General features: G+C 50.4%; 3 protein-coding genes across 12 annotated transcripts in view; 2 read left to right on the plus strand and 1 right to left on the minus strand.

Moving 5' to 3' along the window:
• The window catches only part of OGDH (oxoglutarate dehydrogenase), an 83179-nt gene extending 80228 nt beyond the window's left edge, over window positions 1-2951 (minus strand). For 4 of the 8 annotated variants that reach the window (XM_073239198.1, XM_073239196.1, XM_073239201.1 and 1 more), the window contains exon 1: window positions 2834-2951. The gene's annotated coding sequence lies outside the window, so the exon portion shown is untranslated. The remainder of the gene's footprint in view (window positions 1-2833) is intronic. The other 4 variants (XM_073239203.1, XM_073239200.1, XM_073239204.1 and 1 more) reach the window with 1 other exon arrangement.
• Window positions 2952-3068: 117 nt separating this feature from the next.
• Window positions 3069-12095, plus strand: TMED4 (transmembrane p24 trafficking protein 4). 2 transcript variants are annotated; one of them, XM_017658612.3, is made up of 5 exons: window positions 3069-3207; window positions 10042-10142; window positions 10231-10356; window positions 10576-10722; window positions 11078-12095. In XM_017658612.3, exons 2-5 carry the CDS (start codon window positions 10059-10061, stop codon window positions 11225-11227), a joined length of 507 nt encoding a protein of 168 aa, XP_017514101.1. In that variant the 5' UTR covers window positions 3069-3207; window positions 10042-10058; the 3' UTR covers window positions 11228-12095. The 2 variants fall into 2 exon arrangements, with proteins under 2 accessions (XP_017514101.1, XP_017514099.1); XM_017658610.3 differs by lacking the exon at window positions 3069-3207 and adding an exon at window positions 9756-9952.
• Window positions 12096-13912: 1817 nt separating this feature from the next.
• DDX56 (DEAD-box helicase 56) lies at window positions 13913-21326 on the plus strand. Of its 2 annotated transcripts, none has more exons than XM_073239206.1 (14): window positions 13913-14543; window positions 14630-14791; window positions 15260-15420; window positions 15550-15720; window positions 15830-15920; window positions 16392-16636; window positions 16939-17058; window positions 17526-17639; window positions 17733-17827; window positions 18844-18917; window positions 19013-19102; window positions 19513-19618; window positions 20637-20707; window positions 21095-21326. In XM_073239206.1, exons 1-14 carry the CDS (start codon window positions 14484-14486, stop codon window positions 21167-21169), a joined length of 1635 nt encoding a protein of 544 aa, XP_073095307.1. In that variant the 5' UTR covers window positions 13913-14483; the 3' UTR covers window positions 21170-21326. The 2 variants fall into 2 exon arrangements, with proteins under 2 accessions (XP_073095307.1, XP_073095306.1); XM_073239205.1 differs by having other exon boundaries at window positions 13937-14543; window positions 21092-21326.
• The last annotated feature ends 3207 nt before the right edge of the window (window positions 21327-24533 follow it).

Below are 24533 nucleotides of genomic sequence, written 5' to 3' on the forward strand. Positions count from 1 at the left end.
AAATTTAAAACTTACAAACAATCCTGTTAAGATGAACAATCAAGCTAAAGGAGAAAATATTTGCATACCATATATCCATCAAAGGACTAGACTATATAAAGAATTCTCAAAAATCAACATTAAAAAACAGCAGAAAAAACAATTATGGGCACTAAAGAGGATATACAGATGGCAAATAAGCACATGAAAAGGCATTCTATCACTAGGCATCAGGTAAATGCAAATTAAGGCCACAATGAGAAATCACCGCACACACATTAGAATGTCTAAAATAAAAAATAGTATCATCAAATGCTTGCAAACATGTAGAGAAAGTAGATCACAAACACATTACACATCATAAAATATAGAATGGTGCAGCCACTATGGAAACTGGCTAGTTTTTAAACCAAATATGTAACCACCATATGCTTGCACCTAGTGCTCGCACTCTTAGGCACCTATCCCAGAGAAATGAAAAGTTATGATTACATAAAAACCTGTATGTGAATGTTTACAGCAGTCTTATTCATATTAGCCAAAGAATGTAAACAATGCGTATGTCCTCCAATGAGTGAACAATTAAACCAACTGTGGTATATCCATTGCCTGGAGGCACAAAAAAGAATCACTGATAAGGTCACAATTGCATGCATCTTCAGAGAATTAATGCTCAGTGAGAAAAGCCAATCCCCCAAAGGTTACATACTATATGATTCTCTTTTTTTATAAATTGAGGTACATATAATAAAATGCACAAATCTTAATACACTGCTCAATGAATTTTGATATGTGTATACACTCACATAACTACCCAAATCAAGATATCAAATATTCTCATTTTTTCCCCCTTCACCTGTTTCACCCCTCCCCCAAGTTTTCTACCCTATGGCAACCACCAGTCTGTTCTCTGTGTTTATGAGTCCTTTGTTTTGTTTCCCTGTTCATTTGCTTTGTTTAGATTGATTTTCTTTACATGAGATTCTTGACATGCCAAGAGAATAGATGAGTGGTTGCCAGAAGCTGAGGAGTTGGAAGTGAGATCCTTGTGGTAGCTGAAATGTTCTGTATCTTGACTGTTATCTGTACATATTTCAAACCATACAATTCTCAAAATAAATTTCTCAATAACTGTACAATTATCACAAAACAAAAAGCATCTAAAATTTAAAAGGTAGATGGTATGGTTTTTTTTCAAATGGGGCAATAAGGAGTGAGATCAGTTAAAAGTTGATCTGATGCATATATGTGCACATATATGTATATGTATGATATAAACAAATACAGTATTTGGTATATAATAAGCAAATTTAAATGAAACCAACATGTTTCTTAAAGTCAATCTTTAAAAATAACTGAATTGTGGAAATGGTTCAATAACTGAATACACTACAAATCATTTAATTATATATTTTGAATGAATTTACAGTACACAAATTGTATCTCAATAAAGCTGTTAAGGAAAAAAAACTAAAGCATGGAAAGTGCTCTCAAAAAAATAATTAGGATACTTTGATCTTCCTTCCAACTTTCCAAGAGCCAGTCTGCACCTAATTTGCAAAGCTAGAACAGTTGTCATATTTCCATAAACCTGCACAAAAAACTGGTTTGAATGTTGCACCTCTTGCCACACAGCAAACAAGGCTTCATTCCAGGACATTCATCCTAAAGCTGCTCAGAGAGTGTACCTGGAAGTGGGCCTCCACTCCCTTCTTCAAAGTACAGAACTACAGAACAAAGGCACAGAGAAACCCCAAGACATTTCACAACTGGTGCCTCAGAGTCATCTCTCCTCTGTTCTGGGCAAAGGGCAGAGATAGCAGGTTGCAGGTTCCTGTCAACTCAGTGCCTGCCACCGGTATGCAACTCACTTAAGTCACACAGCTTTGTGAAAGGGAAAAGGTGGTGTTCCCTCCAGGAAATGAGCTACATCTAAACATGGGCTACCACACCTCTGGAAGAATGAGTATGGTGGAACCCTGTAGAGCATACACGACCATCTAGGTTGTCACCCTAAACAGCACGCAAGGAGATGATGAGTAGTACAGTGGGTGTTGCAGAGTAATCTATTCCTTTAGGGTATCACCCCAAGGAGCACAGGAAGAAGGATGGGTACAGCAGGGTGCTGAGTACAGTGGGGTACTGAGCATGAGTACATGGGCGCTGGAGGGTATTCTGCTCAAGGGATCACCCCAGGAGCGTGAGGATAGGTAGGGTGGCATACTGAGCACGGTGGGTACTGCGAACGTGGGGTGGTGAAGAGTATTCTACTCAAAGGCGTCTCCCCAGGAGCTCAGGACAGATGGGTATGGTGGGCATTGAGTACGTGGGGAGTTCTCTTCAAGGGCGTCACCCCAGGAGCGCAGCGAAGGCCAGAATAGGCGCCGACCCCGCCCCATACTCTAGGCGGGCACCACCCAAAGCCCGCAGCCGCTTCAAGGTCGGGCAGCCCCTCCGTCCGCCCTGCGGGTAAAGGACACCGCCGGGCGGCACACGTGACGCCCCCTTGACCTTGGGGGTCACCCCGGCGTGCCCATTTGCTCACATCCGCCGGCCGCCACAGCCAATGCCCCGCCGCTCCGCGCTCCTCTTGACACCCGCGCGCGCCCGCAACCGCCAATCTCCGCCAGTCAGGCGGGGCCCGCCGGGTCATTGGCCGCCACGCACGTCCGTCAGGTCCCGACCGGCCCACTTCCCCTCCACAGCCCGCTCCATCCGGCTTCACTCCTTGTCACCAAGGCGCCGGCGACAACGAAGGCGCGGCGGTTTGGCCCTCTGCCGCGACTCCCGCCGTCTGCCCGACAGATGCGGAACCTCTCCGACCGGGCGGGGCCCGGCAGCAGCGCGCACTTACCTGTCTTGGACTCGGCTCCACCCGAAAGAGGATCCGATGCCCCGCTCCGGGTCTCCAAACTCTCGACCCCGCCCCAGCGTGTGGCGTCAGCACGCAGCCCCGCCCCTGCTGGGGTCGACGTCACTGAGTCGCGCCGGCTGGGGCGGGGCGTGGGTTGTGGGCGGGCTCCGCCGGGTGGTTGGGGAGTGAGAGTGCCCCAGGGGGTCAACGGGCTGGGCGAGTGCGGGTGCCGCTGCTTTGAGGCGGTACTTCCCTGCGGCTGAGGACAACGGCGTTTCTGGGGTGCCTCGTTGATCGGAAGCTGCATGTGGAATGTGTACATGGGCGCTGGAGGGTATTCTGCTCAAGGGATCACCCCAGGAGCGTGAGGATAGGTAGGGTGGCATACTGAGCACGGTGGGTACTGCGAACGTGGGGTGGTGAAGAGTAAAATACTTCGTGATGTGGAATGTGTAAAATAAGGCCTCAGAATTGACGAAATGTGGTCAGTTGTAGTAAGTCACATGCTAAGAAAGTGCCCTGCGGTTCTCCACTCTTAGTTACAGCAAGGAGTGTTAGAAAAGAGTATAAAACCTAAATGTGATTTATTCCCACTAGGATCTTTAAACATTTTAACAGGTATTAACAAAGGGCCACGTGGTGGAAGCTGCTCAGGCTGAGAGTGGGGGTGGGGGAATTGATAAGGGCCTGGCAATACCTGTTAGAGTTTTTTAAACCTACCAATAAAATTAAGACAAATGTAAAGAAGCCAGATATAACTGGCTTAGGCGACTTCCGGGAAGGAATGTGAATCCTGTAGTACTCAGCCAATGAGAAACCAGGGGAGGGACTCACGTACTTGGAGATAAATTATTGGCGCCAAACTCCCCAGGTGTGCCTGCCCACCAGACACCCGATCTTGCAAGACTCTCATTAAAGCCTCGCTCCGCTGTTCCCTTTGTCTCCGTGTCCACTTATTGAATTTGGACCAGTGAGTGTGTTTCTCACAGGAGAAAGCCTCATTTTGTAGTAAGTGGTTCCATTGTGTGGGAAGGTGGCATCCTAATGACATTAGGGAAATGCTGTTCCACACTCTCGAATTGTTCTCCTGCGCATGTTCCCAACAACTTGAAGACAAGGGCTGTCATGTGACACAGCAGAGGATACTGAGGTGACAAGGGACGGCGATCTGACCATGGTAATTACATGGAGAACACAAATATCTGAATCTGGCCTGGAATTCAGACCGACGACTATACCATCCACTCTCGGGTGTAATAGCGACTTTGATCTATTTCTAAATTTTTCCTAGGGAGAGTTTTAGCCACGTCTGTTGTATTGTTGCTTGTGTCAGAGCTAAGAATCCATTGCCAAGTCCAAGGTAATGAAGGTTTACCCCTGTGTTTCTTCTAGGAGTTTTACGGTTTCAGTTTTTATTTTTAGGTTGTTTATCCATTTTGAATTTGTGTATAGGATGTGCAGTGGGAGTCCAACTTCATCCTGCATGTGGAACTTAACCTGTCCAGTCATCACCTGTTGAAGAGATGATTCCCCATTGAATGAACTTGGCAACCTTTTGGAAAATCAATTGGCCATATGTGTTGAGTTTCTTTCTGTACTCGCAATTCTATTCCATTGGTCTGTGTGCCATATTTAATGCCAGTACCACACCGTTATAGTGTAGCTTTACAGTTTGTTTTGAAATACAGAAGTATGAGTTCTCCAACTTTTTTTCAAGATTGTTTTGGCTATTTGGTGCCTCCTGCAATTCCATATAAATTTAGGTATTGGCTTTCCACTTCTGAAAAAAAGGCTCTTGGAATTTTGACAGGGATTCTGTTGAATCTGTAGATCACTTTGGGTAGTATTGATAACAATAATTAAATCAATTACCTCATGAACATGAAGGTTTTCCCATTTTATTTGTGTCCTTTTTAATTTCTTTCAATAATGTTTTTTGTTTTCAGTGTACAAGTCTTTTACCTTGTTTAAATTATTCCTAGATTTTTTTATACATTTGTAAGTGAAATTGCTCTTTGAATTTCCCTTTCTGATTTTCCATTACTGGTTTATTGATTTTTGTGTATTGATACTGTGCCCTGCAACTTCAGTGAATTCATTTATTAGCTCTCTTGTAGACTCTTTGGGAGGATTTTCCATGTATAGGATCTTGTTATCTGTGAACAGGTATATTTTACTTCCTCTTTTCCACTTTGGCTGCCATCTGTTTCCTTTTCTCTCCTAATTGGTCTGGCTTGAACATCCAGTACAGTGTCAAATAGCAGTGTTTGTGAAAGCTGTCCTTGTCTTGTTCCTGATCGTATGGGGAAACCTTCAGTCTTTCACTGCTGAGTATGTTTGCTGTGGGATTTTCATAGATGTCCTGTATCATGTTGGGGAAGTTCCCTTCTAGTCCCACTTTCCTGAGCGTTCTTGATCATGGAAGGGTGTCAGATTTTGCTAAGTGCCTTTTCTGCATCAGTTGAGGTAATCAAGTGTTTTACCCCTTATGTTGAGCCATCCTTGCCTTTGTGGGATAAATCCCACTTGGTCATGATGTCTGATCCTCTTGGTAGGCTGTTGTATTTGGTTTGCTAGTATTTTGTTGAGGACTTTTGCATCTCTATTTGTAAGGGTTGTTGGTCTCGTTTTCTTTTTTTGTGATCTCTTTGGATTTATTATCAAAGTAATACTGGCCTCATAGGGTGAGGTAGGAGGTGTTCCATCCTCTTCAATTTATTGGAAGAGTTTAAGTAGGATTGGTGTTAATTCCTCCTTAAATATTTGGTAGAACTCACCAGGGAAGCCATGCATTCCTTGACTTCTCCTTTCTGTGTCACTTCAGGTAATTTTGTGTGTTTCAAGGAATTTGTCCGTTTCACATCTTACCTTATTTGTTGGTGTACAGTTGTTCATAGTATTCTCTTATCATCCTTTTTTATTCTATAAAGTCAGTAGTAATGTCTATTTGCCTTTCTGACTTTAGTGATATTTGTATTCGCTCTTTTTATTTTTTGTCAGTCTAGGTAAAGGTTGATCTTTCCAAAGAACCAACGTTTACATTCATTGACTATTGTTTTTCTATTCTGTTTATCTCCACTTTAATCTGTTACTTGTTAACTTCTGCTAGGTTTGAGTTTAGTTTGCCTTCTTTCTCTTTTTTAGTTTCTCAAAGTGTAAAGTTAGATTATTGATTTGATATCTTCTTTAATGTACACATTTACAACTGTAAATTCTCCTCTGAGTACTGCCTTTGCTGCATCCCATGGCTTTTGCTCAGTGTGCTTTTTCATCAATGTATACATGCTGCTTTCATTCAACAAATATTTATACCAGTTTGGCTTTAGGTGCTGGGGATACAGACGTGAACAAACAGGCAGGACCTATCATGGAGGGTAAACCCAATTGATGGTTTGAAATCCTTAAAAACAGGGTACCTTGATAGAGAATAGTGGTAGCTCTGCTTTGGTTTTTAAAATTTGTTTATTAAATGGATAACAAATTCACATGGTTCAGAAATCAAGAAGATGAAACAGTCTAGTCTGCAGTCTCCTTTGCACCCCGTTACCATTGACATTATCTGTTGGGCTGCCAGGACCCTTTCCTGCCAGAGGAACTCTGTTGGAGCATGGGACAATCAGGGACCCAGGGTGGCAGCAGAGGTCGAGGGAATTCAGGGGCTTGGAGAGTTTTCATTTCCCGTAGGACAGAGGTATTTCTATATTTTAATCAGCACAACCATACTGGTATTTGGCTGAATGTTTGTTAACTGTAAGTAACCACTTATATTAGAGTTTTATGTGTTCTTCCAGTGTTTTCCATGCAAATAAAAACACCAAAGATGGCTTACTCTGTCCTCTCTTCCTCTCTTCTGCACCTTGCTTTTTAAACTTAGCAATATGTTCTGGACTCTGTCAGTTCATAGAGCATCCTCATTTTCTTCAGTTGCATAATTGTGTACAGTGGTTTTTGTGGGGCTAGCTCATCCTTGTTCCATGTGGTATTGGCTGGGGAATCTTCTCTGGGCCTGGAGGATCCAAAATGGCTTCATTCCAATGACTGGCTGCTCAGTTGGGTTGGCTGGACCTCCTTTCAGCTGGGTTCTAAGAGAGTGAAAACAAGCCACAAGGCCACTTAAATCCCAGGCCCCAGAGCCATATACTTCTTCTGTTGATTTGGTCAGAGCCAGTTCCAGGGTTAGGTCAGATTCCAGTGGAGGGGAAATAGATTCCACCCCTCCATGGTGAAAGCAGCATGTGGGTATGGGACTGGGAGGGATTGGCACCAGTCTTCACAGACATTCTACCATCCCAAGGTCCAGTCAATGTTCACATGTCTTATTTGGTATTATGCATTTTTGTCTCTTAAATTAGTGCATTTCCACCACTTTTTGCTCCTCTTCTTGACTTTAGTTTTTGAAAGGTTCAATCCAGTTCCATATTGTGTATAGATTTCCCTTATTGTTTCCTCATGATGTCTCTACTTCTAATTCCCTGTAAACTGCAAGATGTAACTGAAGGCCTGATTAGATTGAATGTTACTTACAAAAATATTTTGTACCCATTGATGATCCCTGTGTTTTACAGTGATTATCTTTTGCCTGGACAAGATGATCTTAAAATCTAAGTCAGATCAAGTCATTCCTCAGTCAAAATCCTGTAGTTCTCATTTTCCAGAGTTCTTCAAATGGTCCAAAAGGCATACCCAATCCCCGACCCATCTATGACCTCATTTCCTCCCATTGCCCCCTGTCTCTCCTCCTCTCACACTGGCCTCCTTCCCCTTCCTCAGGTATCTGTTGACCTGCCTGTTAAGGGCCCTTCTCACATGGCACCTTCTCAAGTGAACCTTCCTGAGCCCTCTGTTGTACATCCTGCCTCTAGCCAGATGCCTGATAAAGAACTTCCTGTGTGTGGCTGCCAAAACAAATTTTCACAAACATGGTGGATTAAAACAACAGAAATGTATTCTCTCACAATTCTAGAGGGCAGAAGTCTGAAAACAGGGTGTCAGGTGAGGCTCTAGGGGGGATCTCATTGCTGGTCTCACCCTGTTTCTGGGGGCTACAGCTTTCCTTGGCCTATGGCTGCAGTACTCCAGTGTGTGCCTCTGTGATCATACTGCCTCCTTTCCTGGGTGTGTCTCTCTTTTATAAGTTCAGTGGCAGATCTCCAGAACTTCTTCATCTTACAAATATGAAACTATACCCATTAGAGAACTCCCCATTCTCCCCAGCCCCCAGTTAATTATCATTTTACTTTCTGTCTTTCGTGAGTTTGACTTTAGATACCTCATATATGTGGTAGTATCAGTCTTTGTTTTTTGTGATGGGCTTATTTCACTCAGCAAACATCCTCAAGGGTCATCTATGGTGTAGTAGGTGTCAGGATTGCCTTTTGAAGGCTGAATGCTACTCTATGGTATGTAGGGAGCACATTTTCTTTATGCACTGATCCATAAGTGGACATTGCATTGCTTCCACTTCTTGGCTCTTGTGAATAGTGCTGCTATGAATATGGGTGTGTAATTATCTTTTCAAGATTCTGCTTTCAGTTCTTTAGTCATCTATCCAGAAGCAGGCTTGCTGGATTGTATGGTAGCTCTATTTTTTATTTTTTGAGGAACTTCTATACTGTTTTCCATAGTGGCTGTACCAATTGTAATTCCCACCAACAGTTCACATGGGTTTTAATTTCTCTACATTCTCACTAACATTTGCTATATTCTATTTGTTTTTTAGTGGTAGCCATCCTAATGTATATGAGATAGCTCTGTGTGTCTCTTAGAAAGATGCTTGTCATTGGGTCTAGGGCCCACATGGACAATCTAGGGTTATCTCATCAAGATCCCTAATTATTTTTGTACAGACCCTTTCTCCAAGTGAGGTCACATTCATGGATAGGTTCCAGAGACTCAAACATGGACATATCTTTTTAAGGGCTGCCATTCATTCCACTACACTCCCTATCTTCTTCCTTGCCTTATTTTTCTTCCAGACACTTATCTCCATCTGACATGTTATATATTTACTTATCTTCTTTATTGATATACAATAACATAAATTCATGAGGATGAAGATATTTGTTTTGTTGGTCATTGTGTCCCCCTCGTTTCGAAGAATGACACAAATGGCTGCTTAGCAGATGTTGGTTGAATGAATTGAGTGGAGGGGTAGCTGACCTAGGTAATGCTGGCAAAAAGTTTTTCGGCTTGGGGAGTAGATACCTGATGTAGGTTTTCTACTGTGGGGAATGCAGTCTCTTTAAAATCACTCATCAGTTAGAAGAAATGTCAGGATCCTCTTTAAGAAAAAACAAAATTAGAAATATAAATACCGTTGCTCACTAAAGTTAATTTGGATTCCTTGTATAAATAGCTGTGTGTGTCAAGGGCAAGAAATTTACAAGGAAGGAAGCCCCAAAGACTACTAGAATTGTGTCAAAGGGGCACAGAGAAGCAATGGTTTATGAGACAATTTGAATATATAAAAAAGGGTAACTGTTATAATGGATTAAAATACATTTCATTTTACTGTTAAATCCTGGCTGGCTCAGTATTTACCTCTTTACAAGATACACAGTGGCAGGGAAGCACGTTAAATGATACATGAAGATACAATAAGCAAATCCATAATGCGGAAAATTCTATTGGTCAGTGATCAAGTTGCTTCAATAAGTAAACGGCATCACTACCGTCATCAACTAAAAGGGAAGGGAACTGCTAGATAAGGACATTTAGTTTTTGTAGCAAAGAATGCAGTAAGTAGCCCTTGTTTGCACACTGAAAACGGGTGGGCAGTGAACGAGTCGGCGCATGCGCACTCTGAGCCGGGCCGCGCAGCGTCACCTGGAAGTGCGGCCCAGCAACGCTCACGGAAACACTGCGGAGGTTGGGGGATTCCCGGCGTCACAGCGCGCGCGCCCCCGTCCGACTGAGAGGCACCGTCAGGCAGCGGAGCGCATGCGCGTCGGGCACGGGCGTGCGTTGGCAGGTGTCGCCGGCCGCGGGCGGTGATGGCGCATCGGGCGCTGCTGCTGCTCGCGCTGTGCGCGGCGGGCACCTGGGGGCTCTACTTCCATATCGGCGAGACAGAGAAGCGCTGCTTCATCGAGGAAATCCCGGATGAGACCATGGTCATCGGTCAGGCGGGGCGAGGGTCGGGCGCAGCGTGTCCCCGCCAGCGCAGAGCTGGGCGGAGCAGCGGTCGTGAATGCTCTGTCTGCCCGCAGGAAACTACCGCACGCAGATGTGGGACAAACAGAGGGAGGTCTTCCTGCCCTCGACCCCCGGCCTGGGCATGCATGTGGAGGTGAAAGACCCCGAAGGCAAGGTAGGGCCGCGTCGGCCGGCGCTCAGGCCCTCGGGGACGCCCGGATCTAGTGCGCGCAGGCGGACTTGCCCTGACTGCTGTGTTGCAGGTGGTGCTGTCGCGGCAGTACGGCTCCGAGGGCCGCTTCACCTTCACCTCCCACACCCCTGGCGACCATCAGATTTGCCTGCACTCCAACTCTACTAGGATGGCTCTCTTCGCAGGTGGCAGACTGGTAAGTTTTATCTTTGGTCACAGCTCAAACTTGGCTCCGAAGTTTTGAGTTATTGTGACTTTGTGGCACAGTCACAATTAGGGAGACAGATGTTGCTTCTCCATCCCTAAGCTAGGGACAAGAGTGGGTCACATTGCCTGGAACACACATTTGGAGGCCTCAGTACTCAAAACGCCATAACCTGTGAGCTTTGGGGATCCAATTCTGTTTTTTTTCTAGCGTGTGCATCTAGACATACAGGTTGGGGAGCATGCCAACAACTACCCTGAGATTGCTGCCAAGGATAAGCTGACCGAGCTGCAGCTCCGAGCCCGCCAGTTGCTTGATCAGGTGGAACAGATTCAGAAGGAGCAGAATTACCAGAGGGTAAGGGCACATCGCTGCACTCAGACATGGCAGGTGACCTTTAAAGCCACTACACCACACCTTCTGCTTGCAGCTGTCCCTGTTTGGGTGATCAGCTGTTCAGAGAATGGAATGGAGTTTATCAGACTAGATAGCTGTTTTTAAACTCTATAGAATAAAATGAAGAGGACATTTCCTTATCTAGCAAGGCCATTGCCTACCTCTTTACCTTGGGATCTGCGTTGAGCAGTAGGAGTGTGATTTCTGTCCAGGTAGAGCTGCTTGTGGATGAATGGGTGCATGGGAGAGAGAGGCCTCCCAACAGCCAGGACCACCTCTCCTACATGTTTAATCCTGGGTTCATTGTCATACACAGTATCGTGAAGAGCGCTTCCGTCTTACCAGCGAGAGCACCAACCAGAGGGTCCTGTGGTGGTCCATTGCCCAGACCATCATACTCATCCTCACTGGCATCTGGCAGATGCGTCACCTCAAGAGCTTCTTTGAAGCCAAGAAGCTGGTGTAATATTCTCTGTGTGTGACCCTTCCCTGTCACCTCAGTTATTTGGTACTTTCCCCACCCAATACCTTATCCACCTGGATTTTAAGGGAAAAAAATGAAAAAGAATATTAGCCACATTGGTTCCATGGCAACAAAGCATTCAGATCAGCCACTTGTCAGCATTGGTTTTCAAGGACACAGGACATTGGTCCAAGCTTTTAAAGATCTGGCTCAGGTTTTCTGCGGAGTTGGAACTGACCCAGGACTGTCTTACTTCTCTGCCTGCAGTGACTTCCCTCCATCCTGTCACAAAAAGAGCAAATGAAACAATCTGTCCTACCCCTTTAACTTTTCTCTCTGCCTATTTACAACTGAAGGGCCCCACTGACGAGGCCCCATCTCACAGCTCCCATAAAGTCCTGGGTTCATTCAGTGCCATTGTGAATGTAAATAAGGGGCAGAGGCCTCAGAAGATTGAGATGTTTTTCTATATATTGGAATTATTTTTTGATAAATTATATATTTTCCTTCCTAGTTTAGGTGTTACTTCTGTGTGTGACTAGCCCAAGACCCCAGTGCAGTCCCCTCTGCATCATCTGTACCCACCACAGCAGCTCTCAGGACTTCAGTGGTCTGTGGGCCAGAAAGCAGATGTTACAGCTGCTTTCAAGGCCCTATGGAAGGGCCAGGCAGAGGCTTTCCTGGGACACTTGTGATTTCCATGATCTGGCTTTGGAGTAAGAGTGAGGTGGTGATAGCCAGCATAAGGCAGGGCACTCTTTCATCCCTCTTACCTTCATCTTTATTTAAGCTTTGGTAAATGTTTTCTTCAGGGGAATAAGGTTTGGTTCTTTATGCAGATTTTTCCAATGAAATAAAATGTGTTGTAGTAGCTGTGTTTGAAGTGAAATGAGAAGGTATGGGCAGAAGGGAGGCACAAAGGGAAATGCAGGAAAGGCCCTTGGCCTGGACAGCCTGTCTGGCTACCAAGCTGGCACAGCAAGTGGGCTGTGGGGCACAGACAGGGCAATTGCTCAGCCATTCAGAGGTCTGCCAGGTAGACCCATCATCAAGGAATCATGCAAGATTAATCACCTGTTTGCCCCTGGAATCATACATTTAAATGTGTCTTAGTATACTCCCTTATGCCCTTATGCTGTATAAAACAGTACCATTTGTTGCCTGTTCTTGACATTCTATTTTCATGGTTTTATTATGTATTTACTCATTTAAAATAGGTTACTTATCTGACCTGCAGAAATGCTTCCCTTCTTGTTTTTCTCTATATGTCCCATACTATCCATGTACCTTTTTTTAAAATTATAAAGTATATCCAATTTTTTATAAGCATTTCTTCTTGTTAGAATTAACTGAGAAAATCAGGTAGCCTTGGAACTAGGTAGTGTGGACCTCTGGCCTGAGGCTCTAGTGGGGGAACACATTTCTGCTTTGTGGCTGTTACTGGAACTCCAGCCAGAGAAGCAGACACTGAAGCTGGGCTGTGGGAGGACAGCAGACAACAGTTAAGAGCTGGGGTGGGTTTCCTGTCTGTCCACCTGTAGATGCAATTTCAATTATGCCTATAGGTCAGTATGTCCTGGATTTCTTCTCCTCCGAATATCTGGTAGGTGTGGGGATGAAGTGAGGACAGCTGTGGGAGAGTATCATACCTGCATGCTGATGGGCAAGTGCACTAGCAATGGACAGAGGAGGGGCTGGCATGTGGGGAGAAGGAGTTCCGGTCTGCTGTGGTATTCACAGACACATTAGGGCCTAGGAAAGTTTTTTAGAAAAGAGTTTGGCTACATGGAAGAAATTCTGACCTCCCCACAACCCAATACTACTACTATTTCATTCTGAAATTTTTGCTTTCTTAGGACTGTATAACAAACAGCCTTCTGCTTCCTTATCACCAAAAAAAAGTGGGAGAGAGCAGTCCTACTCATGGTGTTATCCCTGGACAGGTCCCCTCCTCTGAGTGAAGGGCTGTGTCAGTTGACTTTAAAATAGGGAGAACAACCTGGAGTATCTGGGTGGGCCCAATGTCATCACAGTATTTTTTGGAAGTGGGAGAGAGAGGCAAAAGGTCACTGATAAGATGTGAGGACTCAACCCTGCATGGTTGTCTTTGACAATGGAGGAAGGGATCCATGTGCCAAGCTTGGAAAGGCAAGAAACCAATGATCCCTAAGGGATGCAGGCTTCTGACATGTTTTCAGCCCAGTAAGACTTTGTCTTACTTCTGACCTACAAAATTGTAAGATAATTTGTGTTACTTTAAGCCACTAAAGACTTGTTACAGCAGCAAAGGGAAACTTGTACATGTGGGGGGACCAAGAATCTTTATTTTTAACTAGTCTGATGGGCAGCCAGGTTGAGCACCTCTAAGTCTGGGGAAAGTAAATCCCGGGGCAAAATACCTCTTAAAAACTGAAATCAGTCAAAGGGAGAAATAAAGTTTAAAATCTGTTTATTGCTCACAAACTGCACTCCTGGGCCGTCTCTCCTGTTCCAGCAGAAGCAAAACTGGCCCCCCTCTCTCACCTCTTGGGTACAGATAAGCCCTCCTTGCTCAGGTAATTACCCACTGATACGGAGATGAACTTCTCTCCACCCTTGAGGAATGATGCAAATGGACTAAAGCCATACTTCTTTCCACCTCTGAACACCTATTGATATGCAGGTGTACTAAAGCCAGGCGAGATATTCTGGAAATGTTACAATTTTACCCACAGCACTCCAGACCCACCTTCCTTTCCTTTTCTTGTGCTACTCATTTTCCTAACCCCCATCCTCGCACAGTCCAATTGCTGTAGCGTCCTTCGGACCGTCGGCGGTCCCTCCCACACGGTGGAACGCTCTGCTCTCAAAGCGGTTGTGTCGTTGGGTTTCCTGCTTCCTCCCTACGGGCCCCTCTCCTGAGTGCAGATGGCGGGTGCGCAGACGCGTCAACCCGTGTGTCGCTGACACTAGCCGGGCAGCCTGTGGGTTGCCTGCCGCGCGGGAGACTGACACTACACGGAGGGCCACACCGGCCCCCACGCAGTTCCGCCCCAGCAGGGTGCGAGGAGGCAGCGTCAGGTAATGAGAAAAGACTCCGCCAGCCACCGGGGTCCTGCGTGCGGCCACCGCCGCAGAGCCCCGCAAACACCGGAAGCCTAGGTTCCAGCACTTCCGGGAGAGAAGGTCTTCTGAAGCTGACTGGTTGTTGCGTTGCCTCGCGCACGCGTCGTCGCGCTTTTCCTTGCGCGCGTGCGCGTTGCTACTGCCGAGTAGGAGCATGGCTGATCCGGTGGTGTTGGGATTCGAACACATGGGTCTGGACCCCCGGCTCCTGCAGGTACCGGGGAGGGTTGGGGGAAGGCCACACCGTCGTGGAGGGCACGGCAGGGCAGTGCGCTGTCTGAGCTGCCTCTCTTCTCCTAGGCCATCACCGACCTGGGTTGGTCGCGACCCACACTCATTCAGGAGAAGGCCATCCCACTGGCCTTGGAAGGGAAGGACCTCCTCGCCCGAGCCCGCACGGGCTCGGGGAAGACGGCCGCCTATGCCCTTCCGATGCTGCAGCTGCTGCTCCGCAGGAAGGCGGTGCGTCGTGGGAGGAGCCGCCGTGGGCGGCCTGCGGAACCTGGGCTGTGTGGTGGCGCTTAGGGCTGGAATTCAGGTTCCTTGGGCACAGTCTCCGCTACCACCATTTCTGCATAATTTTGAGCAAATGAATTTCTCCTCGTTCTGTAGAAAGTGGGCCCATTTCTTTCGCTAGCTTGTAGAATTACTGTGAAACTGCAGTGCCTTACTGGTACATTTTAAGTAGCTACATAACTATAAAGTAGTAAGCTGTTCTTTTTGAGGGCCAGTCCCTGAGGAAAGATTACCTTCTATTCTGTGTTTTGAGGTGGGTAGATGTAAGCAAGGAGTTGATCCGAATACAGCTAAATTGTTGTTTTGAAGTCACAAGAGCTGGGTCAGATTGCCTGGAAGAGGTAGAGAAAAGCATTAGGTGGCCATGATGATACAAAACTGACTGGCTGACGTCTTTCATTTGTACTCCTGCAGACAGGCCCTGCAGTAGAGCAGGCTGTGAGAGGTCTTGTGCTTGTGCCCACCAAGGAACTGGCACGGCAGGCCCAGTCCATGATTCAGCAGCTGGCTGCCTACTGTGCTCGAGACATCCGGGTGGCCAATGTCTCAGCCACTGAAGATGCAGCCTCTCAGAGGTGGGTGAGAGCAACAGAGCTGTAGGCAATAAGGCTTCATAGCAATGTGAGATTGGGGTTGTGTGCAGTAGGACAGAGGGCTGGTCTGGGGTGAGGTCCCAGCTGCCACCTTCTCTCCAATGTCCACAGAGCTGTGCTGATGGAGAAGCCTGATGTAGTGGTGGGGACCCCGTCTCGAATCTTAAACAGCCTGCAGCAAGACAGCTTGAAGCTGCAAGACTCCTTGGAGCTGCTGGTGGTGGATGAGGCTGATCTTCTTTTCTCCTTTGGCTTTGAGGAGGAGGTCAAGAGTCTTCTCTGGTAGGGAAGAGGCAGATGGGGTTGTGAATAGACATGAGAACCTGGAGTGGGGTAGCCAGGAACAGAGACCCTTGGAGCTGGACTCTGATGGGGCTCTGTTTCGTTTTAGTCATTTGCCCCGAATTTACCAGGCTTTTCTGATGTCAGCTACTTTTAATGAAGATGTACAAGTGCTCAAGGAGCTGGTACTGCATAACCCGGTAAGGGCACCATGGAAATGTCTTGAACCACTCATGTATGATACTCAGGATTTGATCCTCCTTCAAAGGAACACTTTAGTATTTTGGGAGGACAGTCATTACTGGTTTAGTCTCCCTGGTTCTGAGGTACTAGAAGCTGGTAGCTGTCAACATGTCCCCCAACCATCTAAAATCACTACTTAGTTTCAGATATTCTTTGCAGGGAATTCAAACCATGCTTCATGGAACCACCTGAGCAAGGACCCTGCACTCTCCTGGAAGTTTTTGCTGCAGGGCCTTCCTTTGCACTTCAGTCACATGTGTGTTTCTCCCTCTTCTGGCCCCTTATGCTTTCTATGTAGTTTTATGTCATCTGTTCACACAGCCATGAGGGGCCTTACACTGACACATTTGTGTTATTGGCTGGTCAGTGGCTTGTAGTAGCATTTCTGTTTTTTATTCTTTCCTGACCACAGGCCTGTCCTCCCCTAGGTTACCCTCAAGCTACAGGAGTCCCAGCTGCCAGGGCCAGACCAATTAGAGCAGTTTCAGGTGGTCTGTGGAACAGAGGAGGAGAAGTTTCTATTACTGTATGCCCTACTCAAGTTGTCTTTGATTCGGGGCAAGTCTCTTCTCTTTGTCAACACTCTTGAGCGGAGCTACCGGCTGCGCCTGTTTTTGGAGCAATTCAGCATCCCCACCTGTGTGCTCAATGGGGAGCTTCCACTGCACTCCAGGTATGCACAGCTGGTTTCAGGGTGGGGTGGTTGGAGGTAGGGATTGCAAAGGGGACACGGCTGATGTTCCTGCTTCTTAAGCTCTCAGGCCTGGCTCTCTTGACCAGCTCTCTGACTATCTCCTTCATGATTTTGAGGCACCTGTTACTCCATCTTCAACTGAGGAAGTTGAGGTGCAAATATTAAGCTGGGAAGGAGTTTAAGGAGAGGGTAGGGTCAGAGCATGGTGGTCACCACAGTGTTGTGGGAGCGGCCTCCAGTCTGCTCTTGGACCTGACCCTCCCTTTGCTTTTGGGGCACAGATGCCACATCATCTCACAGTTCAACCAAGGCTTCTACGATTGTGTCATAGCGACTGATGCCGAAGTCCTGGGGGCCCCAGTCAAGGGCAGGCGTCGGGGCAAAGGACCCAAGGGGGACAGGTGAGTCCTCCCCAGGGAGATCTGCCTCCAACCTTTCAGAAGACAAAACCAGGTGCCAGAGCAGGAAGCCAGACATTCCAGGCCTGGCTGCTAGCATCATGCACAGAGCCCTGGCTCAGCTGCCTGGGTGGTTGGCTCACTGTCCTGCAAGGGACACAGCCGAGCCTGCTTTTGGGTGTGCAGCTATGACTTGTTGGAGGGAAAAGGGAACCTCCAGTCTCTGTCTGCTTGAGAGATTGGCTGGCCAGGAGTGGTTCTCAGTTCTGTTGTTGCCCTAAGCTGAGGTCAGGGCAAGGGTTTGATCCCCACTGCCACCCCAGCTCCTGGACAGTTCTGACATTAGTGTCTTAGATGTGTCAGGGTCTTGTGGTTCCATACAAGGCTTTTTTAATAAATCTTACTGATTAAATAAGCTTGTGATTCCAGCAGAGGGGAGGAGGGTCTGATGGTCGGGAGTCTCCCTGCAGGGCATCTGACCCAGAGGCAGGTGTGGCTCGTGGCATAGACTTCCACCATGTGTGTGCTGTGCTCAATTTTGATCTCCCACTCACCCCTGAGGCCTACATTCATCGGGCTGGAAGGTAGGAGGGCTGGGATGTGGCGGGCCAGGCACCTGGACCGTGGGCACCCTGCAGAACTCGGATCAGAGTGCCGGCTGGGCTGTCTCCTTGCAGGACAGCACGTGCCAACAACTCAGGCATAGTCTTGACTTTTGTGCTGCCCGCAGAGCAATTCCACTTGGGCAAGATTGAGGAGATTCTCAGTGGAGGTAAGAGCCAGGCTCTCATCAGCCTGCACTGGGTCCAGGCTTCTCCTGTGATACCTTAGGCCTGTGGCTGGTGATGGCAGCAGGACATGTATATTCCCAGCAGCCCCTGGCTGCTTGGTCCTGCTCTGCAGTGTGTCTCCCAACCCTGCCCTGGGTGGCAGACACTGTCTCCCTTCCCAGATGAGCAGGCTGGGGTCCCAGTCGAGCAGGCTGGGGTCCCAGTCTGTCAGCTTTACTGTCCACCTCATGGAGCAGAAGACTAAAGGCAGGGGAAGGGGTTTTGGAAGATGAGGAGACTGGTGTAGCTCCAGAGATGACCCTTGGAGAGGGAGCTGCCTGGGGGTTCTTCACTGATTCTGAATTACTGGGCCCTGGCCCAGGTCTGGGCACTGACATGCCTTCCAGAGGCTACACTGTAGCAGGTCAGCCAGGCAGTATTCAAAGGCAAGGAATGGGAAGACTGGCAGGGGGTCCACAAGGGGCTCCTCATGGGACCTCATCCTGCCTTCAGTGGGACAGGGGAAGGACACTTGACTGCGTGGCATCCAGCCTCTGGGCTAGTGTAGAGGGTGGCCTAGGGCCCCACTTCTCTAAGTGCTCGTTCTTGTGCCTGGGATGGGCAATGTCACACCCCTCATTGGTTTGTCCTGGATGTCAGTGGCCCAGCATGTTCCTGTGACAGCACTGAAACCCATGTTTGACTGTCAGCTCCTTGTGGTCCTACTGCCTGCCCCTGTGTCACATTGCCCTTGTGGCCAGAGTGACCATGGAAGAGGAGAGTCGTGACCATGGGGCTGGTTCTGAGGCTGAGGGACGTGACAGGCACCCAGGCGGTGGCCACGGCAGCCCAGGGCAGCTGTCGTGCATATCTGTGAGATTTCAGGTCTCACATGTGCATAGTGTGGGGAAGGCATGTGCTGGGCCCCCAGGTGTCTCATCCCAGGGGGATGCCCGAGGCTGTGAGCAGAGGCCCCCAGCAAACCATCCCTGAGCCTCAGCTGGAGCCTTCTGTGCAGAGGATGGGACCCCCGTGCTGCTTCCCTACCAGTTCTGCATGGAGGAGATCGAGGGCTTCCGCTATCGCTGCAGGGTGAGGGCCCCAGCAGGGGGCAAGCCGGGGGACCTGAGGCCCAGAAGCATGGGTTCAGGCAGCCCTGCCATTGTGACCTTCTGTTTCCACCCCAGGACGCTATGCGTTCGGTGACAAAACAGGCCATTCGAGAGGCAAGACTGAAGGAGATCAAGGAGGAGCTTCTCCATTCGGAGCGGCTCAAGGTGAGGCAAGGGCCAGTGGTGGGCTGCAGCTACAGGCCTCTGGCCAGAGGTGTGGGAGATGGACCGCCAGCGGCCGCAGGTGAACTGGATTGCCTCCCCACTGCTGGCACACATCCTCGATGCAACTGCTAGTGGGTGGTGTTGTCTTGCGTTTGCCACCATTCCAAAAGCTGAAACGCCAGGAGTTGCTCATCAGAGTGGGCCAAGTCACAGGCTTAGGACAAGGTGGCAGTCTATAGGACACGCTGAGTGAGAAGGCTGCTGTGGTCACAGGAGTGGGCACATGAAGGCAGCTGCAGGGCCAGGAGGGCAGGAGACCAGCCTTTAAACCAAAACTTGGTCCTGTTTGCAGCCTGTGCTGTGGAGTAGAAATATGGGGCTCACTCTGAGGTACTCGTGTCTCCCTACAGGCTTACTTTGAAGACAACCCCCGGGACCTCCAGCTGCTGAGGCACGATCTGCCCTTACACCCTGCAGTGGTGAAGCCCCATCTGGGCCACGTCCCTGACTACTTGGGTGAGCAGGCTGGGTTGGGTGGCCACTGTGCATTGGGCTGGTACAAGAGCCTGGAGACAGGGCAGGCAGCGCACACACATGCCCAGGCACCTCCTTGCTTAAACAGCCTGTGTGGCACTCTGGGTAGATGCCACTCTGGAGACAGGGCCTTGCCTCGTGTGCTGGCATACCCAGCCTTGAGGCCAAGCGGCCTCACCCCAGAGCCCCACCCTGTGGAAGGATGGGCAGCTGCTGTCTGGGCAGCATGAAGTGGAGTGGCCAGGTGTGTGGAGAGGCACAGGCCTGGGCTGCCGAAGTCGGGCTTTGGGGGTGGTGGGTGGCCAGAATCTTAGACGTCATCAGGGAGAGCACGCCTGCCTGAGCATGTGGGACCAAAAGCCATCAGGTTGAGCTGGGGGGTCAGGAATCGACCCTGGGGGGTTTCTGTGGTGTAGACAAGCCAAAGCCCAACCCCAGCGCCAGGCACTTGGTTCCATTTGTTCAGCTTTGTGCCTGGAAAATGACTCTCTATGATGTCTGCAGTAACAAGGGTTCAGAGCAAGGAGCTGTGGGCCTCCTGCAAGCCGGTGGCATGGTAGGACAGGCCATAGCAAGCAGGAGGGAAGGATTCTGGGGAGATAGGAAGATGTGGGAAGATGGGTGGGACCCTGTCCCCCACAGTGGACAGTGAGCTGGAGGGGGCCCCACCAGGTCTTGTGGCTGTGGGTGGGCCCCACACTGTGCCCCTTTGTAGTGGGTTGGATATGGTGCTGGGCACAAGGCAGTGGAGGTGAGGACAGAGGCCAAGCAGGGGAGGGGAGATCAGTGGTTCGAGGTGACTGTGTAGTGATAGGCACACATGATGAAGTCACACAGAGGCTGCCTGCTGCTTCTGTCCCTCGCTTGCTGCAGCAAGCTTAAATGCATAGGGTGCTTGAGAGAGCAAGTGGGGCCCTGCCCTCCCTTCCCAGTGCCCAGCTCTGGGTTGGGGCTGGGCAGCCGGGTACAGGGCAGTGTGCTCAGGCCATGTCTCTTCCAGTCCCTCCTGCTCTGCGCAGCCTTATCCACCCTCACAAGAAGCGGAAGAAGCTATCCTCTAAGAAGGCTAAGGTGAGTGCCCAGGGCTTTCATGGCAGCTGCAGGGCCCCACCTGTCCCATTGTCACCAGGGTATGCATGCATCTGGGCAGGGAGGAGAAGGACCCTCACTGGCTCCAAACTTCTGGCCCAGGTTGGAGCCCTTGGAGCCAGGATCCTTGGGCTGCCCAGGCTGTTTGAACGCAGGATGGCTTATGTGCTGCCCCATCGCCCACCCATGTCTGAGGGGCAGGGAGTGTGGCTGGATGGGCTGCCTTTCCAGTGACCACAGCAGCCCTTGTCCCCGGCTCGTGGGCTGCAGGGCCTTACCAGGTGGCTGCACCACCCTCCCTGAGCCTGGCTCAGTTTGGGCAGCAGATGCCCGACTTCCCGGCTAAGGTGTGCCTTTGGCCCACAGAAGGCAAAGACTCAGAACCCGCTGCGCAGCTTCAGGCACAGAAGAGAGGGACACAGACCCACAGCAGCGCCCTCCTGAGGTCTCCCAACTGTCCCAGAGCTGACAGAGCTGGGAGCTGGGTTCCGCCTTGGACAGATGGGATCCAGGTGGCCAGAGCCACGGCCCTCCAGGTCCATGACACTGCCCGGCTGGTGTTTTATCCCTTAACAGCAGAATAAAGGTTCTCGCTACCCAGTTTCAGTCCTGTGTGTGGGAAGGACCATCCCCAAAGCCTTGGGAGTCAGAAGCCCCTCTGGGAGGCACTGTCTAGTTGTCACCTACTGCACGTAGTGCCCTGGGCCGGCAGAGGTCAGTGTGTGGCATCACATTCTTGGGCCTTGGAAACACCTGCCCACATCCAGGGCTCCAGTCCAGCCCCAGGTGCTCCTGTTGCCTGCCTCTTTGCATCAGGCTGACCACCCTGAGGGACTACGGCCTGGTACCTCTGTACCTCCTCCTCCAAACACGGGTGTGTGAGTCAGGCTTCTGTACTCCCTTGATTCGGTGCTGCAGTCTGCGCACCTGCATGTGTCAGCATGGCGCATGCTGCCCTTTGCTCTGTGCTCAGCTAGCAGGCCTCCTGCAGCCTCTGGCATCCAGGAGAGGGATTTTCTGCTGACAGTACCCTGGATCATGCACACTTAGCACAGTGTCCCTGCCACCTGCTTGTCAGGCTCCTTGAGGCCAGCTGGCCAGGGGATGCTGAGTTGGGGAGGAAGGGGGTGGGGGCGTGCCTGAGTGTTTCTTTCGGAGGGAGAGCCAAACTGTACTCTCAGCCCCAGCTGGTCTGCACAGTGGCCAGGGGCTGGCCCCTGCGTCTGTGAGGGTGTAGAGGACTCAGAGTTGGTGGGACCTCATTTCCTGCTCCTGCCTTGGAATTTCTAGGGAGCCAGGCTGTGGTGGCCGCTGCTACTCAGTGGACTGTCAGCGGTATGAAGTGGCAGCTGGAACCCCAGTCTGCCGTGGTGCAGATACATTGTGGACAAGCTATCAGTGGAGTCGGTCCCAGAGCTGCCACAGAGCATCGTGGTCAGAGCAGGGGCTAGGTCTGCCCTGGGGGCCATGTGCCAGACACGGGCGATGCTGAATTCTGGGTACATATGGGAAGTCTCACTCACATGGGGCTGAGGCCATGGCAAGTCAGGGCTGGGCTGTGGGCACTGGTGCAGGCACAGTGGTGCCAGGCCAGCCTGTCCCCGCAGCGGGGAGGGACGGACACCATTGGCTCTTGCTGTCATGTCCAACTGAAGCTGGGCCCCTCTGAGCGCTCCTGTGTGTGGAATGTGCTGGCTTTTGCTGGCATGTCCAAGTGGAGCTGGGCCAGGGCCTGGTGGTGGTAGTGGGGTAGCATGGTTTGTCCCTGCACCCTGACCCTGCCAAGGGACAGGGTACAGGCCCCAGGTGTCTGGTTCAGTCCCCGTGCGCCCTGGGGTGGGCAATGCTGTGTCTGTCGGCATACAGAAAGCAGGCCCTGGGAGGGAGGATTGGTCTAGCTGAACTGTGCTGTTCACAAGCATGGCCCAACCAGAACTGGACAGGCCCTTGACCTGGTGTGCATGTGATGGGCACCCTGGGCCTGGAAGGGAAGGGGTAGAGTGAGCCTGCTCTAAGCCCAGCTTCACTGAGCAGCAGGTAAGCTCTACTGGCTCTGGGTTTTGGCTGGCTGACACCCAGAGCTTGGGGGTTCCTTGGAGTGCAGTGGCCATCCCAGCTGAAAGCTCGCAGCCCCACAGAAGCCTGAACGGTGCCTGTTCTGGGCCATGGGCTAGGGTCTAGGGAGATGGGGAGGGCATAACCCTCACTATGAGGATTTGGGGCTCAAGGGTCAGACCTTCAGTGCTCCCCACCTTCCCAAGCTGCAGTGTCTTCAGAGCCTCCGATGGCCCTGCTAGCACTTGGTGGGGCCTGCCAGGAACAGGTCTGCGCTGGGGGCAGTGCCCTCTAGCCAGCACACAGATGGTTGGACAGGTACCTTTCAGAGGTAGTCCTGCCAGCCCAGCTTCCAATAAGCCTGGGCCAGGGCTGTAAGGTTGCTGTGACCTGTCAGGCTTGGCTCTGTGACCAGGCCTCTGCCCTGGCTTGGGGGTCCTGGACACAGGGGCCATGCCAGGTTGTTGGGTACTCCTGGCCCCACCTGAACTCAGTGTTCTAAGGGCCTTTTCCCCTGAGGGTACGCCAGTGCCCAAGGCTCTTGACTGTTGCCAGTTAAAAGTGGAAGGAAAAGGTGTACCTAGCAGGCTGGACTCTGCCCCGAGACAGTGTCAGGGTGCTCTCCACATCACTCTGCCATCCCTATGACTCAGCAGAGACCAGGCCCCGGGGCAGCCCTAGCTCGGAGCTGATTGTCAAGGCTGGGGTGTCGGGGGAGGCCGAGGTCCATCCCTGCCTGCCTTCCCCACCTACCTGGGCAGGGGCTGTCCCTCACCAGGGACCCTGCCTCAGGGATCCCTCAGCCCCTTGGATACCTAGCTCACTGTCCAGCTCGAAAGCTCCGGTTGAGAGAATATGGATGGCAAGGAAGGGCCCACCAAAGCTGGCGCCCACAGGGACACCAGGGGCTGATGCTTGTGAAGTGGAGAGTCAACCCCAGCGCCAGCCTCCCAGACCCATCCACACTCCACCTGGATGTTTCGGCTCCATTTCCAGTGGCCCCACTCGGTCACCTGTCTGCTATGTTCTCACCCTCCTCAGTAGTTCTCCTATTGAGACCTAAGGCCTTTCACCAGGTCCCAGAACTGAGCTAGGTACACAGGGGGCAGCAGTCAGGGGTGGTTGTTTGGCCCACCCTTGCCCTCCGCGGAGCCCTCAGGAAGGATCCAGGACTTCATTTAGTGTAAAGCAGACACTTTTCTTTCCTGCCTTGGGCTTGTGTTCTCCTGTCTGTGAACCTGCAGGCCCGCCCCAGCACAGCAGTGGGCTGGAGGGGCAGACATGCTGGTGGCTGCCCTGTGGAGGGTGGGAAGACAATGGCAGACAGCCCTGAGCCTTTCACCTGTATACCCATGGTTCCTGCCTGCAGCCAAGCTCCAGGGATGAGCAGCCCAATAGGTTCACTAAGATGTGTGGATTGGACCTTATGTGTGCAAAGATTCTTGCCCCCAGGAACCAGGACCAACCTCCAGGAGCAAAATGTGCACACAAAGCAACAGAGAGGCCAAGTGCTGCAATGGCCGGAACAGGGAGAACCGGCATGGGCCTGGGGTGGTGGTTGAGGTCCTCACTGCTGATGGAGAATTTGGCCTGGGCTGTAAAGGACAGGATTTGGGAAGACCTGGTGGGAGCCTTGGTGGGGTCACAGCACAGCTGGTAGGAGGGAACCAACAGGGCTTGTGAAGCTCAGGATGGCTGGTGTAGCAAAGGTTTCCTTGAGGCATTTGTTCTCAGCCTGGGGGAGGTGGGGGCA

Source organism: Manis javanica, chromosome 6, assembly GCF_040802235.1.
Source record: "Manis javanica isolate MJ-LG chromosome 6, MJ_LKY, whole genome shotgun sequence".
In the NCBI taxonomy this organism is placed as follows: domain Eukaryota; kingdom Metazoa; phylum Chordata; class Mammalia; order Pholidota; family Manidae; genus Manis; species Manis javanica.